The 20,750-nt window shown below is 40.9% G+C and overlaps 1 protein-coding gene across 1 annotated transcript in view; it reads right to left on the reverse strand.

Moving 5' to 3' along the window:
• The window catches only part of THSD7B (thrombospondin type 1 domain containing 7B), a 310,428-nt gene that overhangs the window by 89,776 nt on the left and 199,902 nt on the right, over window positions 1–20,750 (reverse strand). The window contains exons 14-15 of the mRNA XM_071562679.1: window positions 10,180–10,374; window positions 5,784–6,059 (exon numbers count right to left, since the gene is read on the reverse strand). Coding sequence (XP_071418780.1) covers window positions 5,784–6,059; window positions 10,180–10,374 — 471 coding nt within the window. The remainder of the gene's footprint in view (window positions 1–5,783; window positions 6,060–10,179; window positions 10,375–20,750) is intronic.

A 20,750-nucleotide genomic window follows, 5' to 3' on the forward strand; every position in this document is an offset into this window, starting at 1 on the left:
ACAGTAGCTGGGATGGGGCTGTTTTGGATTTGTGCTGAAGTGTTGGTAGCACAGAGATATCTTCGTTATCACTGGGTAGTGATTACAGAGAGCCAAGGCATAGCTGGACTCTGAAATTAAGGGATTGTACTAAAAAATGAAATCTCAATATAAAACTTCATTCAGACTAAGAATGAAATTAAATACCTTGGAATATTTTCAAAAACACAGAGAAAGAAACTTCTGTTCAGAAAAGTTTCTATTTCTGAAGACTTCCAAAACAAAATCAGGGATTTCTGCACCAATTCCATTCTTTGAAATAAAATTTACTAGATGTGGAAAAATGTGTACCACAGCAATTACCAGAAATTACACACTTTCAAAAATAACCAGTCATCTATTCAATGCTGCATGTTCAACCTTTTCATTCCCCCAAATTATTACCTTGTAGAAGCAGTAGGTTTGCTATCAGGCCAGGTAGGCTTGGTCCACATTTCTTTAACATATTAAGATCTCGTTACATCTTTTTGAGTTACACGGAAATTTGCAGAATGATGATTAGAATCTAGAGATTAAAAACTACCCTGAACCAGCTAATTTTCTGCTAAAATGAAAATGCAGGGACTGACACCCCTCAGGGTTTCAGAGCAGGTCCCTGTGTCAGCTCACAGGTAGGTCATGCAATGTCTGTCAGGCTGGTGCCCAAAATTCCACCTACAGGAGCACAAACCCCAGAGGAACACCCTAGGCAGGAGCAGAGCATTACACTGAGACAACACCTCAGAAAATCAGACCTGGGGAGACTTGCTACTGCCTGGTTTGCAGCAGCAGGAATTGACATTCCTGATCCATGACCTTTGCATACTGTCCCAAATCTCTCAGCAGTGGGGACACGGCTGCCCAGGACAGAAGCAGCTCTGCCAGTGCTGGCACACACTACCCTGATGTGCCCTGGAGCAGGAGCATCCCTGCAGCAACCACAAAAACGAGGGAGCCTTCTCATCACCAAAGTTTTTAACTCTTCCTGGTGCATCTGTTTGCTGCTCCCACTCAAAGTGGCATTTTCAAGGAGTGCCTCTGCCAGCAGCATTCCCAGCTGCCGTGTCACATCAGCCTGCCTGGGAGGAACCCAGGGACACTTCTGCACCTGCAGGTGCCAGGGAAGGCTCTGAGCAACCCCAGCCCTCTTTGCTTTGTCCACCAACAACTAGAACACATAAAGAAAACTCTGCACTGTTGAGAATAAGGAGGTATATGAGCATCCCTGCCGTGCCCTTCATAAATTTAGAGATAATTAAAGCTTTTTAAGGTGACTGCAGGTTGAAGCTAACCACTCTGTGATTTAAAGCCAGGACCTATTTGGCTGTTGTGTCTTTCTTCCAGGTTCCTGTTGTTGTGAGCGCAGCAGAATTTGAATAGTATAAACACTTTTCATAAATTCCTGCTTTCCATAAATTGCCCATCGGATCAAAAGCAGAACCTCCACAGAAGAGCACAGAAATCTCCAGCCTTTGATTTGGAACAGATGAGGCACCCTATGTTCCTCTAAGATTAAAAAAAACCCTGTTGGCACTGAATACGAGAGAGAGAAGCAAAGGGACGACGTGAAATCTTTCAAAACAAAGGAGATGGAAATTCAAAAATAGTACAAGCAACTCAGATGACAGATTGAGAAGCGGATGAACTGCAAATAAAAGGACAATTTCCAGTCCAAAGAGGATGCTCCAGACACCAGTTAGAACATGGAAATCCTTTGGACTAGCAGTGAGCAGAACACAATCTAAACCAGTCGTCTGGTAGGAAGGGAAATTGGGGAAAACTATCAATTAAATTTTTATAATGTAGTTATAGTTACCTCTACCCATGATTTCATAAGTGCATTTCCAGTTTAAAAGAAGGAAAACAAGAGTGAACCAAATCCAGGAGAAAATAACTAGCTCAGCTGGAAACTGCAGGTCACTCATTCCTTGAACTTATTGAATGGGTGATCAAGGAAAATGATGACACCACCAAAATAAAGCAGCAGTCTAATCACAAAAGCCAGTCATGAAAGAAAAAAGAGTGTATTTTTTTCCTACATATTGGAGAAAAGGTTTAGGATAGAAGGGAATAAAATTCAGAAAAGTCTGTGATTTGTATTTTTAAGCTTGTCATATCAAATGATCCCAAGCTAATATAAGATGAAATAGCAGTCAGGATAGTAAATGAGTCGAGGCACGACCTGTGTGCCCACCAGAGCTGACCCAAAAATGACACAAGGCCTGATCAGTTGTGCTGGGTCAGGGCTGAGGTCCCTCCAACCCAGATCTCAGGTCCTGATAGAAGAAATTGCAGACACCAGGCAAGCAGAAAGCACATTTCCATTGAGGAACAGCTAGAATGCTTCTGTCTTCACTGTTGTTTAACCTTGGGATACTCTGCACGTGGTAACTACATCAACATGGAGAAAATCCATTTGCTCCTGAGAAGGGATGCTTAAAGGGTTAATGTATTTACAGGTAACAGGCTCAGGACAGTTGGAATCTAAACTGCTGGCACACACAGATGAAAGGACCTTAACCTAGTTTTTTGTTAGGGGTTTTTTTCCCCCCTCAAGTTGCAAATGCAGAATCACACACAAAAGAAAGGTAAGATCAGGGCCTCAGACCCCGAACCCCTCTGAGCAGGGATTCATTTCTACATTAGACACAAACTCACAGTACATTCACCTGACAGCTTTGATACACTCACATAATGGGTCACATTGACTGGAGTGAACTAAACCCCAGTGAAGTGCAAGTTCAACAAGCAGGCTTCAGTCAGGGAAAGTGAAAATCACTGCAGTGAGAAGGCAGAAGCCCAGAATTTGTTCTCTAGAAAAGCTACAAACTGATATTTTCTGTTCTATACCACTTTTTTTCTCCTATATCATGTAGTCAGGACATTATCCAACTTAAATCTACTCTTGAGGCAGAATTTGCATCCTTACATTTATCTTTCTACATTTTGTAGAAATCCTGGATCCTTTAAAAGGACTCGGCAAAGAACTGAGGTCTAAGTCCTACAACTTTCACTTCTGTCCTGCTTCAAAAGAAAGGCAGGAAAAGCACTGTCCTGCAAAAGGAAAAGGCAGGAAGCAAAGGGAAGCCAGAAGACCTGAAGGACATAAAAGAGGAACATACTTACCTCTCCATTTCATAAAGCAAGAACAAAGCCCAGATATCCCAGTGATTGGCAGTCATTATATAAGACAATGCCTTAATTAGCCATAATCATGGTCAGCTAGCAAATGTTAAAAGGTCACTTGATACTAATTGTCAACAAGACAAACAGCTGCTTAAAAAAAACACTGTCATGAATAAATTCTCAGGGCTAAGCAATTCTGCATGCTTCTGCAAATTGCTCTTCTCTCTTATGGCTGAAAAGCACTCTGCTAATTATTAATTGGATAATGATTTGTTTCTATCACTAATTCAATAATGTGTTCAGAAGTGCATTTTGAAAGTTCCCAGCTCTAGGCACCATAAATATCAGACTTATCTTCACGTAACTGCTCTGCTTGGAAAGCAGGTCCCAGGTGATGGAGCCTGTGCAGCTTTCTGCTCATTTTAGGCACTTTGCACCAAAGCCACTGAAATGTCCACGTCCTCTAGAGACCAAGGGGATGCTGCTGCAGGGAACAGAAGGTGTTCAACGCTGGGCAGCTTATACATCTTGGATGTTAAACAGGTGTTGCCTGGAGATTAAAAGTTCACCTTAGCAGGGTATCCAGAAGGCAGAAACATCTCACCACTCCTTTACATCCCACTTTCCAACCTAAGGGTCTTCAGAGCACTGTGTAAATGGAGTGCAGGAGGAAGGGCACACAAGAGAGCTCTGCTGTACAGCCCTGACCCCCCCTTTGTCCTTTGACATGGGCCCTGTGCCAGGGTGGTGTGGCAATCAGTTCTGCTCACATAAAAAGCTGAAGACAAGAAAGACAACAATAATCCTCTGGAGTTACCACTCCCTACTACCTCCCTAAATGAAGCCAGACCATTAAAAATGCCACATAAATATCACTGACAGAAAACAGGCTTCAAGGTTATTCAGAAAAGCCCCACGCACAGACAACCTCCCCTTTTTAGTAGTGATAAAAATGCTGAGTTTCTCAAAAGAGCAAGTCATGCCACAGGCAAACCCACCTTTCAAAACCCAGCAGCTTTCTTTTTGAAGAAGAAAAGGGAAAGGTACAGCACTGCTCCTTCATGGGCCACAGAGGCACAATCAATTGGGACAAAAGCACATTGTTGAAACACAAACCATGGAGAGCTGCTTTATGACCCCGTGCAGCCAGCTGGAACTGCCATCAACAGCTGCCAGAGGAATTCACTCCAGGACCAAAGCACTTCATTAAGGTGGAGGTTTTTTCCTATTATTACCTTCAGCTCAGGCTGCTGATTCTCATCCTGAAGACCCTCCACAGAGCAGCCCCAATGCTTTCTCTGCTCCTTTATGCACTCAGGAATGTTCATGGTTCTGAGTCTGTTACTTAATCTTGTCCTGAGACATCATTTCTCCCTCTCCCATCACAAAGCAGCCTTCCAACCTACTACATCCCACTGTGTGGTGTCCCAAACCTTTTGACCGAGAGTCAGAGAGCAGTAGTGGTTGTGGGACAACACAGGTATAGAATTTGCTCCTAAGATAAAGGCTTATGCTGTGATAGGACAAGGAGGAATGGCTTCAAAATGACACAGGGCAGGTTGAGATTCAATATTTATAACACATTCTTGACTGTGAGGGTAGGGAGGCTCTGGTACAGGTTACCCAGAAAAGTTGTGGCTGCCCCATCCCTAGAAGTGTCCAAGGTCAGGTTGGACAGGGTTTTGAGCAACCTGGAACAGTGGAAGGTGTCCTTGCTCATGGCAGGGGGTGGAGCTGGATGGTCTTTAAGGCCCCTTTCAACCTAAACCATTCTATGACTGCAATGAACTGCAAATCATGGAAACTGGGAGAAAATATCCAAATAGAATTATATCTCCTGTCCATTCAGCTTTTAATTCTGCCCTCTTTCTGCCTGATACAGGCTACTTGATTACACATGAAATGTAAGTGGACAGAACCCCACCATGCAGTGACATGGAAATACACATTGTGTATTAATTCAAGCTTCAGACTGGCACATAATTGCAAGGAGGAGACCACTGGGAGCCACGTGTGTTTGGCATGAGGGACAGCAGGTGACATCACAAGGATTTTGTAATTAAATATAATTATCTCAAGAAAATTCTTAATTCCTTCAGTGAAAACAACCATACAAACCTCCAAATTTAGTGAAAGGGAATAGAAATTTCTAAACAAGCTGGGCAAAATGCTGATCGAAATATACTTTCTCCTAAAAATCACAGACTCACAGAATCACAGACTATTCTGAGTTGGAAGGGACCCACGAGGACCATCGAGTCCAACTCTTAAGTCAGTGGCCCACCCAGAGGACTGAACCCATGACCTTGGCATTATTACAACCAAGTTTTAACCAACTGAGCTAATCTCAGGGTCAAGCTTATACTTTTATGGGGTTTCCAGAGAAATAAAGGAAATATCTCTGGTATTCTGACAGCATAGCCAACTCTTCATTTCCATTGCAGAAACATCAGCAGACCCTCATATTGAGGAAAACCTCAGTATTAAAGAGCAATAAGAAGATATTCAAAGAATTGTGTTCAACACCCACGGCAAACTTGTGAGAGCTCTTCCAGCAAGTCCCACCTATGACAAGCTCCTTGGAGTGCTCAGCTTTGGGGCTGTTTACACGTGTGAAGGGCTGGTTTAAACCTCCTTACCCGAACTGCTGCAGCGAGATGGATCCACGAGTGTGCCGGTCCCATCGTAGCAGGCGATGGCTCGCAGCCGCACGCCCTCGCCGCACTCCCTGGGGACTCCCTGGGATGGCACTCCCATTCCCATTCCCAGCTGCAGCTCTGAGGGGCCTCCCCCGACAATGCAGTCAGACCAATTCCCATGAGGCTGGGAGGAGAACACCTCACACGGGCACAGCTCGGTTTCAACTTGAGGATAAAGTTCTGTGTTCTGGCATTTGTCTCGCTTTCTGCTTCGCCCTGTTCCAAACAGAAAGCTGTTTGTTAGCTTGGCATCTGCTGCTCTTGATAACAACACGTCATAGTATTTATGCTTGCACGAATTCAACACATTAGAACCAAGACAATCTGAATGTTAATATCCAGGAATGTTTCTGAAGCATCTATTAGTTGCTGCCGGTGCTCTGGTGTGCAAGGACAATGTATTTATCTCCAGGGGCAACCAGAGAACTTGAAAATAGTGTTTTGATGGGCTGATCAAGGAGTAAAACGCAAAGTCTTACTCTAGGAATGATCTGCCCAGAAACTGCTTTGCAATTTCATATAATATCATTTTTCTCTAATTATCTGATGAAAATAAATTGATTGTTTTTTCTCTATTTGCTTGCAATCAATGGTTGCCAGGACAACTTCCAGAGGACTCTACATTAACCACAACCTCTTTGAGGTTTCTTTACCAATTTAAAGATGTGTTGTGCACACAAACTGTGCTTTGTTGAAAACAGAGAAAGATAATCCTCAGTAAATTATTAGGGCTGGAAAGCATTTCAATGGTTATATTTGCTTTTATATTTTCCTTTGCTCTATTCCTTCAACAGGTTTTAAAAGAAGGCTCTTTCAATACTTTCAGGAAGCAGCAGCATCCAAACAAGACTGTGGTAGAGCTCCCTGCATATGCACTCTCCATGCCCTGCTCCTGCAGGACTTCAAGGCATGAGAAGGGGTCCTCAGTATAACAGGAAAGAATGCAAAGAAGAGAGTTCATGCTCCCTGCATGCCTACAACTGCTCAAGGGAACAAATATCCGTGTGCAGCCTCTAAATATAAAATCAGTGCTTTCCTTGGCACGGGTCAGCCAACGTGCATGGAGCGATCTTGATGCTGGCTGAGCTCAGGGATGTCTTTGGCATCTGCACAGAAGGGAGAATTCATCTTCAGTAGCAAACTGCATCTGTATCCCATCCTCAAAATGTTCCTCAGGGATCTTGGACACACTAAAAACACTTCTGCAGAAGGTTTTTAAAGCTTTGATCCCCAAAGAAATGTTTTCTCTTTGATATTGCACACAAATAAGATACTAAAACCAAAAAAAATAAGTTTTATTAACCAACAACCCTTTTCCTAGCCTGGAACCAAGAGTAATTTCACCACACACAAGCTGGGTCTGGTCAGTACCCGTTTGCAAACAAACATGTTCCTCCAAAGTAAAGGCCACTGACTGCAGACCCTTTATATCACTGTCCTTCAAGGCCCAGCTCTTTCAAAATTGTATTGCCAGAGTTCTGGGGAATGCAAAATTTGCCAGCACAGAAGAATAATAAATACAAAGAAACCAAACAGTGCCAGCATGTTTATAGTTTTTTACATAAAAATATGTTTACATTTTTATGTAGGTATTTACGAGCAAATTCAGGTACAACTCCTCACACTTCAAGGAAAGTCTTTTAGAAGCTCTCCAGTGGCATTTCCAGCATTTTATGTTTGACAAACTTAAGAGGGGCCACAGACTCAGTCCACATGTACAGTTGTATGTTCTGCATTGTGTAAGTAAACATGGGAATTCGGGATTTGCCCGTGTTTTGTCATCATGGCATGAAGTGCATCACACTCAGGTAAGGATGTTAATAATTTCATATTTATTTGACTCTTTTTTTATATGACTCTGTTTTGCTGGAATCTTCCCTCTAACGAAGATGCTATGAAAGCCCTATTTTGAGGGCAAAAGTGACATTGATCCCATAGTCTTCACACAGAAATATTTTTCAGATTACTGGTGGTATTTTTAGCATCTTCACAGGCTGCTCTAAAGAATACTCTTAAAACACCATCTCCACAATTTTTGAGGACAGAAACCCTTCAATTAGAAAGTATTTTCTTTTTTTAAATTATATTTCTGAACACTAAAAAGGGTGTTATACATTAAATATTATCAGGTAGCTCATACTGTACATAGAAATGATAGGAAATATTAAAAATATGGAAAATGCTTTGTATCCATAATACAGAGAATTAACTGTCTATATTAATTAACTGAAGACTCACCTAAAAACTGTGTTTTCATTATAATGACTTTGAATTTTGATATGTTCTGTAATAAGTCTTTCACTTTTTAAGTAATGACTAATTTTATATGTAGAGATGATGATGACTTACAAAGTAAAATGAAAAATACTATTAAAAAGTGAGTGGAGGGCAAGCAAATACTTAGCAAACAATTAGCAGATTGCCAGTAAATGACATTGTTAATGAACTCTCATAATGAAGCCAAAGCATTCACTTGAGCACAGACACACACAGTGAGGAACAAGAGGTACAATTCATGCACTCTTAAAGAGGTGAAATTCAAATGGATAAAGGACTTTTCTAACATCACAAAACACTTTCTAAAATAGCACTTTCCTTAAATCTTTGGACTGAGTTCTTATGGATGAGACTTCTTCAAGACTTTTGGCTACCTCTAATTTTCATGATTTTTTTATGCAAATACAAGTCAGCACCAATCTCACTGACTTTCCCTTTTGAAATGTGGCCAAACCAAACCTGATGCCTGGGTTTGTCCTCCCTGGGGTGTTGTGCTGTCCCCAGCCAGTACATCCACTGCATGTTCACCAGTTCCTTTTCAGGACACCTTTACTGGGCATGGGCTGAGACCACAAGGTCCATTCTGGCAGGAGAAATGGAACCCAGCAAGGTGGTATGGGGAGAGACTGGTGGTGTTTGGTCACAAATGCAATGCAGGTGAGGAGACAAACCAGCAAAATATGAGCATTAGGAACCATTTTTGGTCCACTTACTTGCCTGATGTAGAACAGCAAGAAGAAAGGAATAGACAGGATTGCACTGTTTTGTCACTTGCACAGATATTCATAAAGAAAATTCACACTTAAAACTACCTAGAAGTATTCATTTAATTCTTACATCTTTTCTATTAGTTCAGGCACCTGTTATTGTGCCAGGGATCAAGGACTTCTCCTGCTACAAACATACAGGCATTGACATAGAGAACATTTTAGAATACACTCTTTGCCAGAAACAACAGAGCATTGTATAATACTGAGTTTTAAGTAAAAGAGAAATCTTTATCCTTTAATGAGCCACATTGAAGAATGGCAGCTTGAAGCCATTATATATGTATGCTGTAATTGTTAGGTACTAAAAACTTGGACCATTGTAGCAGTAACACACCAAATAACAAGACAGCCATGCAGCCAAGGACAAGGGGAGTCCAGGAGAAAGGAGCAGTGGTGGCCACCACATTTTGCTGCCACTCAGTTTCCAGGCTTTATCCCAGCAGATATTCTTACAGCAACGTTAACATTCCACTCCATAGTAGAAATCTTTGAAGTTTCACCTCTATTAACAGAGCAAACTCAAGCCAGCTACACCACAGCTCTCAAACACAACAGCAAACCATGAAAAGATGTGAGTGTTGAGGGTAACAATAACAGCAAATTTCTTGTAAACCTTCTAAGAACATTATAATTCATTTTTATTTGATTTAACTATGCATGTGGGTGAAGACAACTCCCCAGCAAAACAAGCAGTTCCAAGCTATTAATGTTAAGGAGCTTTAAAGCTTTTCAGTTTGGTCAGCATTCAAACAACATAATAACAAAACCACGACAGTATGTATGGGAGACAGCTCCATGAAATGGTTTGAGCTGGTGAGTTTAATGAATACACTGAAAAGATCAAACAAAACTGTTCTAATGGTACTGGTTTTGCTTTACTCAAGGTATTAATTTGCCCTGTTGAACTATGGCATACTGCTGAGCACAGAACTCCCAGCTTCCAACTTCCTCCAGAGCTCACCAGTCTCCAACAGAAATCCACAGTGATTTGTGCTCCTGTAGAGGTGTTTGCTGCGTGTTTCCCAGATTAATAGCTCAGATAAACTTGCACAAAGCATGGTCACTGTTTCATTTGGTTTACGTCTAAAATTTTCTACGAGAGAGATTTCTGCACCATTCTCATACTGAAATGTGTGTGCATAAGGCAGGCAATGATGAGTATCAGAACAAAAATCAGTTAAGGATGGTAACTATGCTGGATTTTCCCACAACCTCAGCATCAGTCCAGCAACACCCGAGACCATTATTCACAAGTATCACCTTCAGATAAACACTATAAAATATATCACCTGTGAGTGACCGTCTCCTACTCCGAGTTGTTCCACAGTCAGACGAGCAGGCTGTAAATTTGGACCAGGGAGTGAATGTGCAGTCATCTTTGCAGGGAACGAGGCACTCCTGGACCAGGGATGGCACAGCTCCTGCCCACCTCACGCAGTCACCCACCTCGGCAGTGCCATCCTGCTCCGACAGGCATGTGACAGCTGAAAGGAGAGGCACAGAAATCTTGATATTCTTACATATTCTATTGCACCCTGTGCAGCCAGTCCCTGTGTTCTGTGTGAGATTCACTCCCCTGGATTAACAGAATAAAGCTGATTTGTTTATAGGTCATTATCCACGGGTCACTCAAAGATGTGCTATAAGCTCCACAAAACCATAAAGACACGTTCTTATTTGAGCAGTGTGTTATCTAAATGATGATATAAATTCAATATTCTCAAGGAGGTGGTCATTTTAAGGGTTATGGCAACAGTTTAACCGATGATACATTTTATAACCAAGCAAGAAAACATATAATACTGTGGTTGTGTGCCAGAAAACATATTTGGTTGAGGCCAGGATTCACAGGCTCTGATGCAGGTGCTACTCTTGGAACTGAAACTGTACAAAAAAATAATTAAAAACTATAAAAGAAAGCTTCCTTCTTCAAAACTGTCATCTTTTCCATATTTTAGATTAAGGGAATGACTGAGCAGCAGAAGCAGCAGCTAAGTGGTTCTTGCAGCAAGGTCTGGCCTCTCCAAACTGAGCTCCCTGAATATTGTGCTAACTCTTCTGCTCTCCCATTCTGTGTCCATTGCCCTTTTTAGGATTGCCATGATAAATTTTTCAGGGTGCATGTTGGCACTGTGTAGCCATGATGGAGAACAAAAGAATTTAATGTATAAATCTGAGTCACAGGAAGCCTGGGGTAAAACTTGCTAAAGTTTCAGTGAATTTATAATAAGTAATTATAATAAATAAAAATAGCCTGCACATCATGGAGTCTTTCATTAATAATAATTAGCTCTCATAAAATCTCCAATATTATAGGCTATTTATACCTTACAGTGTAGGTTAAACAAAGACAAGGAAGGTCATGACTTGATTAAAGTAATAAACTCAGTGACAGAGTAAGGAACTGCATTTGGCCACAAGACTTTAGTCATGTCGGGCTCTGGGATTCCAGGCAAGTACATGCATTGTATCATAAAACTACTGAAGATGAAATTATTTAATCCAGATTTTATTATTTAACTGTAACAACATGTGATATTATTTTATGAAGACTGCTAAATAATTCAGGTTTTTGAGGCTGCATATACTTTCCCTTGTTGCCAGCACTTAATGTGACTAGGAGTGCATGAAGAGAAAGGGAAAAAGAACTCTGTTTTCTTACAGTTAAAGGACTTACTGGGGTGTAACTCTGCAATGAATACACATGATTTTTGGGTTTTAACTACAGTACTGTATGGGAGCAAGGGGTGAGCTGGCAACCATCTGGAAACAGAAAACCATCTTATTAGAATGTAATTAGATTTCTATGGAAAAAACTCCAGCATTTTGAAGAGCATGCAAAAGGCAAGCAATTGTTAAAAGTCTCTTTAGACTCAAGTGACAGCAAATCAGAATATTAATAACTACCTTTAAATTGCTGATCCTTGCCTTTCACTTTGAGTCCTGTGACCCTTCCCAGTCCCAACTCTGGCAGGCAGACTCGGAGCCATTCCCCTCCTCAATTACTGCAGGGCGAGCACGCAGGTCAGGGATCTGCACAGGGATGTGCTGCAATTGCCTCTTCAGGAAGGTTAAACAAGTAATAGACTCTGATGCCCAAGGTCTGTGTCGCCTCATTACCTTCAGCAAGGACACCACAGATTGGGCAACACCGACGTGCCCATGTGAAGTCTGGCCAAGGGTATGCAAAGCTCTGCCTCAGCGTGGCTGCAGCTCTTGGCAGGGCCATGAACACCACCCTGCACTGCCAACCCCATCCAGCAGGACTGGTGAGGGCATAGCAAACCATGCTAATCACTTTAAACACACAAATAATTCACCGAGTTTCCTGAGCCTATTTGGATGCTGAAATAGATGGATATATGAAGACTTATGAGATCAGGGCAAATCTTTGACAGAGATCACAGAGCTTAAAGAAATTGGTGACAATAGAAACATGGGTTGAGGAAAGTTGAATTCAACCAGCAAATAATACAGTGGATTAGAGATGTAAAAGCATGGAGACAAGAAGGAGTTGAAAAGAAAATATAATGGATTGGTTAGTAAGAGATACAAGACCTAAAAGAGGACCTCCTGTGAGTGAGGCAGGAGGTTGAAAATACAGAATTGCTATTCTTCTCTACTTTAGAAATCTTTGCAAGTCCAGATGATGTAACTCAATCCAGTCATTCCCCACAGAGGAACAAAGCCTCCATGTCAGTGAGAAGGCAGCAAGCCAGAGCGCAAGGAATCCAAAAGACTTTTCTTGATGCCCAAAATACTGCCTAAGGAGCAAACACTTCACTTGCTTTCCACTGTCCTGGACTTCTGCACTTACTGATGCCACTGGTGTTACCACTGAGCTGGTGGGCACCTCTGTGGTGACCCGACCTGCAGCTGGGAGAGCAGACTCTTCTCACTCCACATAACATGATAAAATGCCAGCCACGAGCACCTGGTACCCTTACACACCCCACACCTCTGAAAGCAGCATAGGACATTTCAGTCATATCAGGAGGCAATTTATTTCCACTCCAGAGCCTGCAAACATCTTCAAAACTATGCCAGTGTATGACTCCTTCACTCTAAACTGAATTACCTTCAAAAGCATGAGCTTAATGGGCCTGATCTTTGCAGCATGTCAGTCATAAGTGATAGCAGCATTTCTGCTACATGCTTACAGCCATGCTTGAGGTGAACAGCGTGAACTGCTGAAATAAATTAAATAATAAACAAAAAGCCCATTAGGGCATTTTAACAGATTGAGAAGGGACTGGCAGGAAGAAGCAGCTATGATGGACCCATTCCAGTGGTTCAGTCGAGAACTATTCCCCTCATTTCTCCCTGCTGCAAACTTACTTCTCAATTTAGTTAGCTTTAACTTCTAAGAGAAAAATATTTTCATATACGGGCACTTCTGGAAAGAGAATGAGAGAAATTTGTTTTCAGTGAACCTCTAGGAAAGCAAAATTATTTATCCTCGGTGGTTTCAAACTACTGATTGGTTTGGCTCATATGTGGTTTATGTTGCATAAAAAATATTTCCCCTTAATCCTCAGTTCTGTCACAATGGTTTTAAATAAACTCACACCGCAAAGCCATTTCTGCTATGTCAACATCTGTTTTGTTTTTTTAAGGGGGATACCACTGGAGAGCAAATGCAGTCCATTTGCAGCCCTGTGCACTGAGAAAAAAATCAGAGTAATAAATCCCTCCTAGACATAATGTGTGCTTTCTACCATCTCTGCAGCATTTAAAATGGACACAAACATATGAATAAAACAGCAAATAACAGGACACTGCCAGATAAAGGCTTTCAAATTATAATATTGATTCCCATGAAGAGGGGAAATGCAGGATTTCCTTTTCAACTCCCGCTATTCTTTTTTATTACCACCAGTCATCACCACCAAACTGGAATTAAACACTTGGGGCCAACCTGTGGGATGACATTTTAATGCAGTTCTGTTGATATAAAAAGAACTGCTGGCACAAAAATAAAAAAAAGGCCACCTACTCTTGTAATGATAAACACAGTATCACGAATTCAATTGAAAGGCAGGCAAGTTTAAGAGGCTGAAAGAAAATAACTTTTTAAGGCATAAGTCAAGTGTTAAATGTACAGTTTGGGGAGGGAATTGCCCTTTCTGCTGCCACGGGGTCCTGTTGGGAGACTGAACAAGGGCTGCTAAGGGGATATTCAGTGAGACAGTCTCTGTCTTCTGGCTTTGTATCTCCACCCACAAGAGCGTGGCTGTATCCCAGCACCTCAGCATATGGCACACAGGAGCATATGGAAGCTATATTCTTTAACTACATTTCTCTTCAACTGAAAGCAAACAGCAGACACTTGTTCTATAAACTTTTAGATGGTGACATCAAATGTTTGCACGCTGTCAAATTGCAGAGGAGCTGAAGGTTCTTCATTCCATCACCACCAAAGGGCCATGGCAACACCAAACTGGGGGAACTCAAGGTGCTCTCAGGTGCACAGGCCTGACTTGGAAGAGCATTAGAGATGGTCATAACAAAAGGAGGTGTACTGAGAATGAAATATTATAGGCACAGCACTGCATCCAATAAGGAAAGATAACATAAATATAATTCCTTTTAAGTAAAAATCCAATTACAGACAGCCTCAGTAATTATATTCATTTACCAAAGTTATAATCAATTCTCCTTTAAAAATGCATTTCAACAGATTCCAAAGGGTAAATAAAGAGTGAGAGTATCAAATGTGAACCAGCAAAATTATATTGTACCGTGGCACTTTCAATTTGGGAAAGCTAAATTAGTCTTTTCAAAACTCTGGAATTAAATGTCATTAGAACATCTGAAAACAATGACTGATAATTCCAAGAAGGTACACTCAGGCCAAACAAACTGAAGCTATGCAGTAGTGCAAATCAAATGGCTGGAATAACTACAGGAACAACAGGATGAGCTATGAGAGCTCTAACACCCAAGAGGTGTAGGCACAACAAGGTAATGATCTTCCCTGGCTTCAAATTGGCAGGATGTGTGAAAAATCAAAGCCAGTGTATAAACTCAAAGAAATTATTTTAATATAGCTTTTTTTCCCCTTCTCATTGTTCAGGAAAAATCTCCTTTTGTGGTGCATAATTATTCCTGGTATCCCAACATAATACAATAATGTTTAATTTCTTACACATGTCACTAACAACAAGTGAAAAAGAAGCTAAGGGGCAACACATTCCAAAAAAAGAAGAAAATAATTTAAGAATTCAGACTTGCTGACTGTAAGAATAGCCTCATAACTCAGGGTGACCTCATTTATTTTCTATATCGATGCTCCTTTACACTTAGGAGTTTCTTCAAAATCCCAGGTGGAACATTTATATTGTTCTTGGTATGTTAACACAATCTCTAATTATAGAAGACCAGAAGCAGATATAATAGAAGACATAACATAAGGCTCTGCTGAGACTCAGGTTTAAATCTAAGGTCCTGATTCTATAAGGATGCAACTATAGACTCCACTCCAGGCCTGTGGCATCCCCTTTAGATGCAGCAGCACTCCCTGCAAGGAAATGTATCCAATGTCTGGACTGACAGAAGCAAACCATAAGATAAACACTAAAAGTCAACCTGAAGAAAAGAACAAACTATTCCAGGAAGGACATCACAGACACAAATCTAGTAAAAATAGTTAAGGAAGAGCTGAACAACTAGTTATGCAGTAGGAAAACTGTCTCTGAGGTCACCAGTTTCTGATTTTGTAATTATTAATGATATTGACAGTAGTGCTAAAGGGCTAACAAATGTCACCGAGCAAACAGAGCGCTGGATAAACACAGATCCCACCAACGTGCTCTACAAACAAACAAAGGGAGCCTGAGATGAGGTTGGGATGCAATAAAGATGGTAAATATCAGCTGAAAAGATAAAGGAAAGCAACTGAAATGATTTGCATGAGAAGGGGTCAGAGAAGAAATGGGCAGAAAGTTGGGTGCAGGGCATGAGCATGGAGAAGAGGTTGTAGGAGGGGAAAAGGGAGAAGTTTGGGATAGAATTGGTAGAGAAGAAAAAAAGCATGCACAACTGAGAAGATCCTTCTCAAGTTAAAGGTCCGTATTTTAGCTGCTCTTTAGGTTGGTTTCTCTCTCCAGCCTTTTCACAGCAGGACATGGACATGGGAAAAAAAGAAGTTAATGTAGACACAGGAGCCGTAGGAGGAGTCCCAGCTGCAGCTTTGTGAGGGCCACCTCCAGTGCAGCCTCTGCCATTTAATGCCTTCAGCTGGACTCACCTCTTTTTGTTCCACCTAAAGTAAGTCTTGAAAGTGCAATTTTTCTTTGATATTTATGGATGAGGTGATCTATCATTTGGCTTGGAATACAGGACTAGACTTGCTGTAAGAGCTGAGCTGTACGTGTCAGTTTGCCAGGTTGTGTGACTTGATGTTTTATTCTTCCTCATCTGTGAACTGAACCTCTGTTTGAAGGGAAGCAGGAGAGAAATATATGGCTATAAAGGCCATTCCTTCTCCCACCCACACGCTGAATGCAGAATACAGGATTGATACATTAATGTGGAGCATTATTTTCATACAAGGGTTTTCTTATTGTGATCCACACTCTGTCTGGCCAGAAAGACAAAATAATATGAGTTTTTAATGTTTCAAATTTACTTTGGTCAGAGAATAACTGCAATCTGAGTGCTTCTACATTATGCAATCAGTCTAAAGAAGCTTTCACAATTTTCCCCCTTTTTTCCCTATCATTACTGTAGGTTTTGAATTGCTTTTACTTTCATTTTCTATTAAAAAGAAAATCAATGGAAGTGCATTAGATGATTAATGATAGAAATTATGCTCCTTTCAGAGAACATAAAATACAAAAATATGCTGATATTTTTCCTTTCTGTGGCCCACAATTACTAAAATCACTTGAGTTCAATTTCTTTGTAGCGCCTATCATTGAGTTATATTTAAGATGAATTATTTATTCCACAACTTGAAAATAAAACTAAGACATCCTGTTATAAACACACACACTGAGATGACAGTAAATACAGAGAATCAAGCATGCCAAGCAGCACAAGAGAGAGAAAATGGAAAACAAAAGCAACATTTACAGTATTTCTAGTAAATCAAGCTGGAAAATCACTTGGCTGATTAAGCAAGAACTGACTTTCTTTTGAAAGCTCTGCCTCAGTTACACATTCCTTGGACACAGTTTTAGTGATAGCTGGATGAACTCAGAATCTCTGAGTTCCGTTTTATTCCAGAAAGGTTCAGGTTTTGGTCCTGTCTCACAATGGCAGCACAGAGTTCAACACTGCAGCCAAATCCCATGGCAAACCCAACCTTGGGAATGCCTCAAAAGACAACTCTGCAAACTTGCCCATTTCAGCCAGAATTTTTTTGATATTGGGTTTGATAAAATCACTTGTAACGAGTTTCAGGTAATTGGCCATTCAAAAACATTGCATTATGTGGGTTTAGGAGAATACATGTGGAATCTTGCTCTGGAAGGCACTGCCATTTCACTCCACCTCCCCCTTTGCATTGAAACACCGAAACTAAATGCAGAACACGCCAACAGGTGGGGGTTGGTCTCTTCTCCAGGCACTCAGCAATAGGACAAGGGGGCACGATGGGCTCAAGCTCTGCCAGGGGAAATTGAAGTTGGAGAGCAGAAAAAAATTATTTCCAGAGAGAGTAATCAGGCATTGGAATGGGCTGCCCAGAGAGGGGGTGGATTCCCCATCCCTGGAGGTTTTTAAACTGAGATTGGCCGTGGCACTGAGTGCCATGATCTGGTAAAGGGACTGGAGCTGGCCCAAGGGTTGGACTTGATGATCTCGGAGGTCTTTTCCAACCCAATCGATTCTGTGATTCACAACTCTCTCAACATTCTATGTAAAACACTGTGGTCCAAGGGACCACCTAAAGACCTCAATCTGCCCTTCCTCCTCAGCTCCCCAGTCCCCTGCTCTGGCTCTTCTCATTTTGGTATTCAAAATTCTCTCTGCTCTTGGCCCCTTCTCAGGGAGCAGCACTGCAGACATACACAGTCCCTTCAACAACTTTTCCCCTCATCCTCATCTATATTCCTCTCACTGAAACTGCTCTGAAAGTTTGCTAAAAGTACCAATGGATTTTGCAGATATGGTCCTGCACAAAACTTTCCACTAAACTATCACTTTTCCAAAGAACAGATAAGAATACTAAACGCTTTGAGGTCTGAAGTCTGGCTATTCATCCCCAGCCTAAAACTGATAAAACAACTAAAATTACTTTGACTGAAGCTAATAGAAACACATGCTCAAATAATTCACGTTATCTAAATTAAGTATCTTTGAGCCATCATATAATATTGTCCACCTCATGAGAGAAAATAAAGATACTGGACTTGAGATTGAAGGGTCAGCACAGTGTAAGTACAGTAAAGACACTGTACGTAGATTAAAGGTGAGAAAGGTAGAAGGAGATTGTGAAAAATTTCCCACCCACAACCTTGAGAAATTAAATGTTTGAGGCTTTTCAGGAGATTTACCCAGTAGGAAAACTAAGTACGCAGATTGGAATCCCAGTAAGAGCAAAGCCACGCTCTGATGTGTGGGCGTTCCATACATATATATATAATGTATAAATTATACATCCAGAAAGGCTTTTTATACTTCTTCCTAAACAGTCCTACTGTGCAGGGGAAAAGTGTTTTGCAGAAACCCCACCTCAGGGCAGCATTTCTTTGGAGGGGGGGGAAAAACTGGACAAACAAAATTAAAAAAAAGGACACCCAAATTTGCCAAAAGAGACTAACTGTCCAAGACAGTGAAGGGTACATTTCTAAGCTGGGCATAGAAAAGACACTGATTCCCATAAGAAGTGGTATTTCCCCTGGGTCATGCTAAATGAACTTTTTGTGTGTGCGAGTGAAACAGATCCAACAGGTTTGCCTCTTCAGAATAATAAAAATAATTACAACCATCTTTCCTTAAGTTTGCTGTTCAGACCATTCTCACTGCCAGTACATTACTTTTAACTCTTCTTTTGAAGCCAACAGATCTTAAGGGACTATTTGCTTTCTCCTTCCAGTCTCTTAACAAGGCAGAAGATCAGAGGAGATGGAAAGGGAAATATCTGACAGGATGTTATGCTTTCCATACAGTGATCTTCTCTTCCTTTCTTACAGGCAGAAAACAAAATCAAGAAACATTTCTTACTTAGCTGCTTCTACTTATCTCAAATGTGCACTAAGTTGTTATAATGGAGGGGGGGTTATAAAGCAGATTGCATTCCTACTGAAACCATGGGTAAACTCACATTTATTTCAATAGGAAAACAGATCCTATTACACTTCCTTTTTAATGATTCTTCTAAGAATGAAGCATTTGCTTGCAAACATTTGTTACTAAAGCAATTACACAATCCAAACATTGATGATCACAGTAGGATCGTTCATATATAACAGATACAATATTTGGACACAACAACTTCTCTATCGTGATTTCCTTACCATTGGTTCAGACCATATAATTTATGGTTTATTTAACTGAATAAAGCACTTAAATGAAAGTTTAAAAATTACAACAGGAACTAAATTGCATCAGACCTAGAAATACTTTCCACCCTGCTGGAAGATTAATAGTATTTTAGCAAATCTTCATGTGCTTCATTCTAGCCAACCCTGGGGTAGAGCTGGCTGGGACACTACAACACATTTCCTTTTACTACAGTCTTTCCATTAAAAACCATTTTAATCTTGGCTATAATAGAATTATCAGTTTGATTCTCATCTTATACCCTCTTTTCACCTGTGAAGTTTTGTTCATCTTTGCTGGAGCTCAGAGCATAAAATTGCTCTGTGTGTGAATCTTTCTTGATGTAGAAGGTTTCTACCAACTGTCATTACAACATCAAAGGTTTAAATTGAGGAGCTTTAACAGCAGAGAAAGGTCATCTTTGGAAATTAACTTGGAATAAAATTTTATAGAAGTGGAAGTGGCTGTTCATACTCTGCCAGTGCAGCAACTTTATTTATCACCAACTTCCTCCTCCTGTAAGAGCACAAATACCCTCCACACCCCTGGGAAGTCCTCGGTGTTCACACAGAGCATGAGGAGCTTTGTTCACCTCTGGAGGAGCAGGACCCAGCCATGGAGGGCATCATTAAGGAGCACATCAGTAACTCAGACCTGAGGCTGCCTCAGTGACATGAAGCCCAGAGGAGCATCTGACCCTTTCTTCCCTGGAAAGGGAGCAAAGTCTACGTCCAATTATGCTCAGCACTACCAAGTCCCTTAAAACCAAGAGGACAGAACCAGAGGGACTTCCAAAATTTCCCAAAGCTATTAATTATTTCTTCCACTTTAGGTGAGTTATTTAGGAAATAAAATTCAATGTAAAACTAACTCAATACTTTGAAAATTCATCAAGATTCGCATCACATTTCCTTTTCAGAGGCAAGAACTGATATTTGGAATTTTAAGTGTGTATTTCAAAGAAACAGTAAATAGCAGCTTTTTAATTCATCAGAAGCTCAAAGGAAAGGGAACTTTCCATACAAATGTGCTGTACTTGGGAGACTAAGTCTTGCAGTAGCTGTAATCAAAGTGTAAATACAACATAGCAGGAATTCATAGTAATTTGTGTTTATAAGCAAGTTTGACAAGGCACAGCCAAATAAATTCAGACTGTACAGCTCCACAGAACTGGGAGATTCCCTAAGCTACTGCCCTGGCATTTTGCCTTTCCGAGATCATTCGTCGCATCAGACCTTTGTCTCAATTTCTCTTTGTCTTGTCCTATTTGAAGGCCCATGCTCCAGGGTTATATCTTATCAGTTAATTAACTTTTAGAATAGAAACAGCAGAAATGACTACATAAACTTTTGCTCCTATATATCAAAGCCAA

The sequence above is a fragment of the Pithys albifrons genome, chromosome 8 (assembly GCF_047495875.1).
Source record: "Pithys albifrons albifrons isolate INPA30051 chromosome 8, PitAlb_v1, whole genome shotgun sequence".
Classification (NCBI taxonomy): Eukaryota; Metazoa; Chordata; class Aves; order Passeriformes; family Thamnophilidae; genus Pithys; species Pithys albifrons.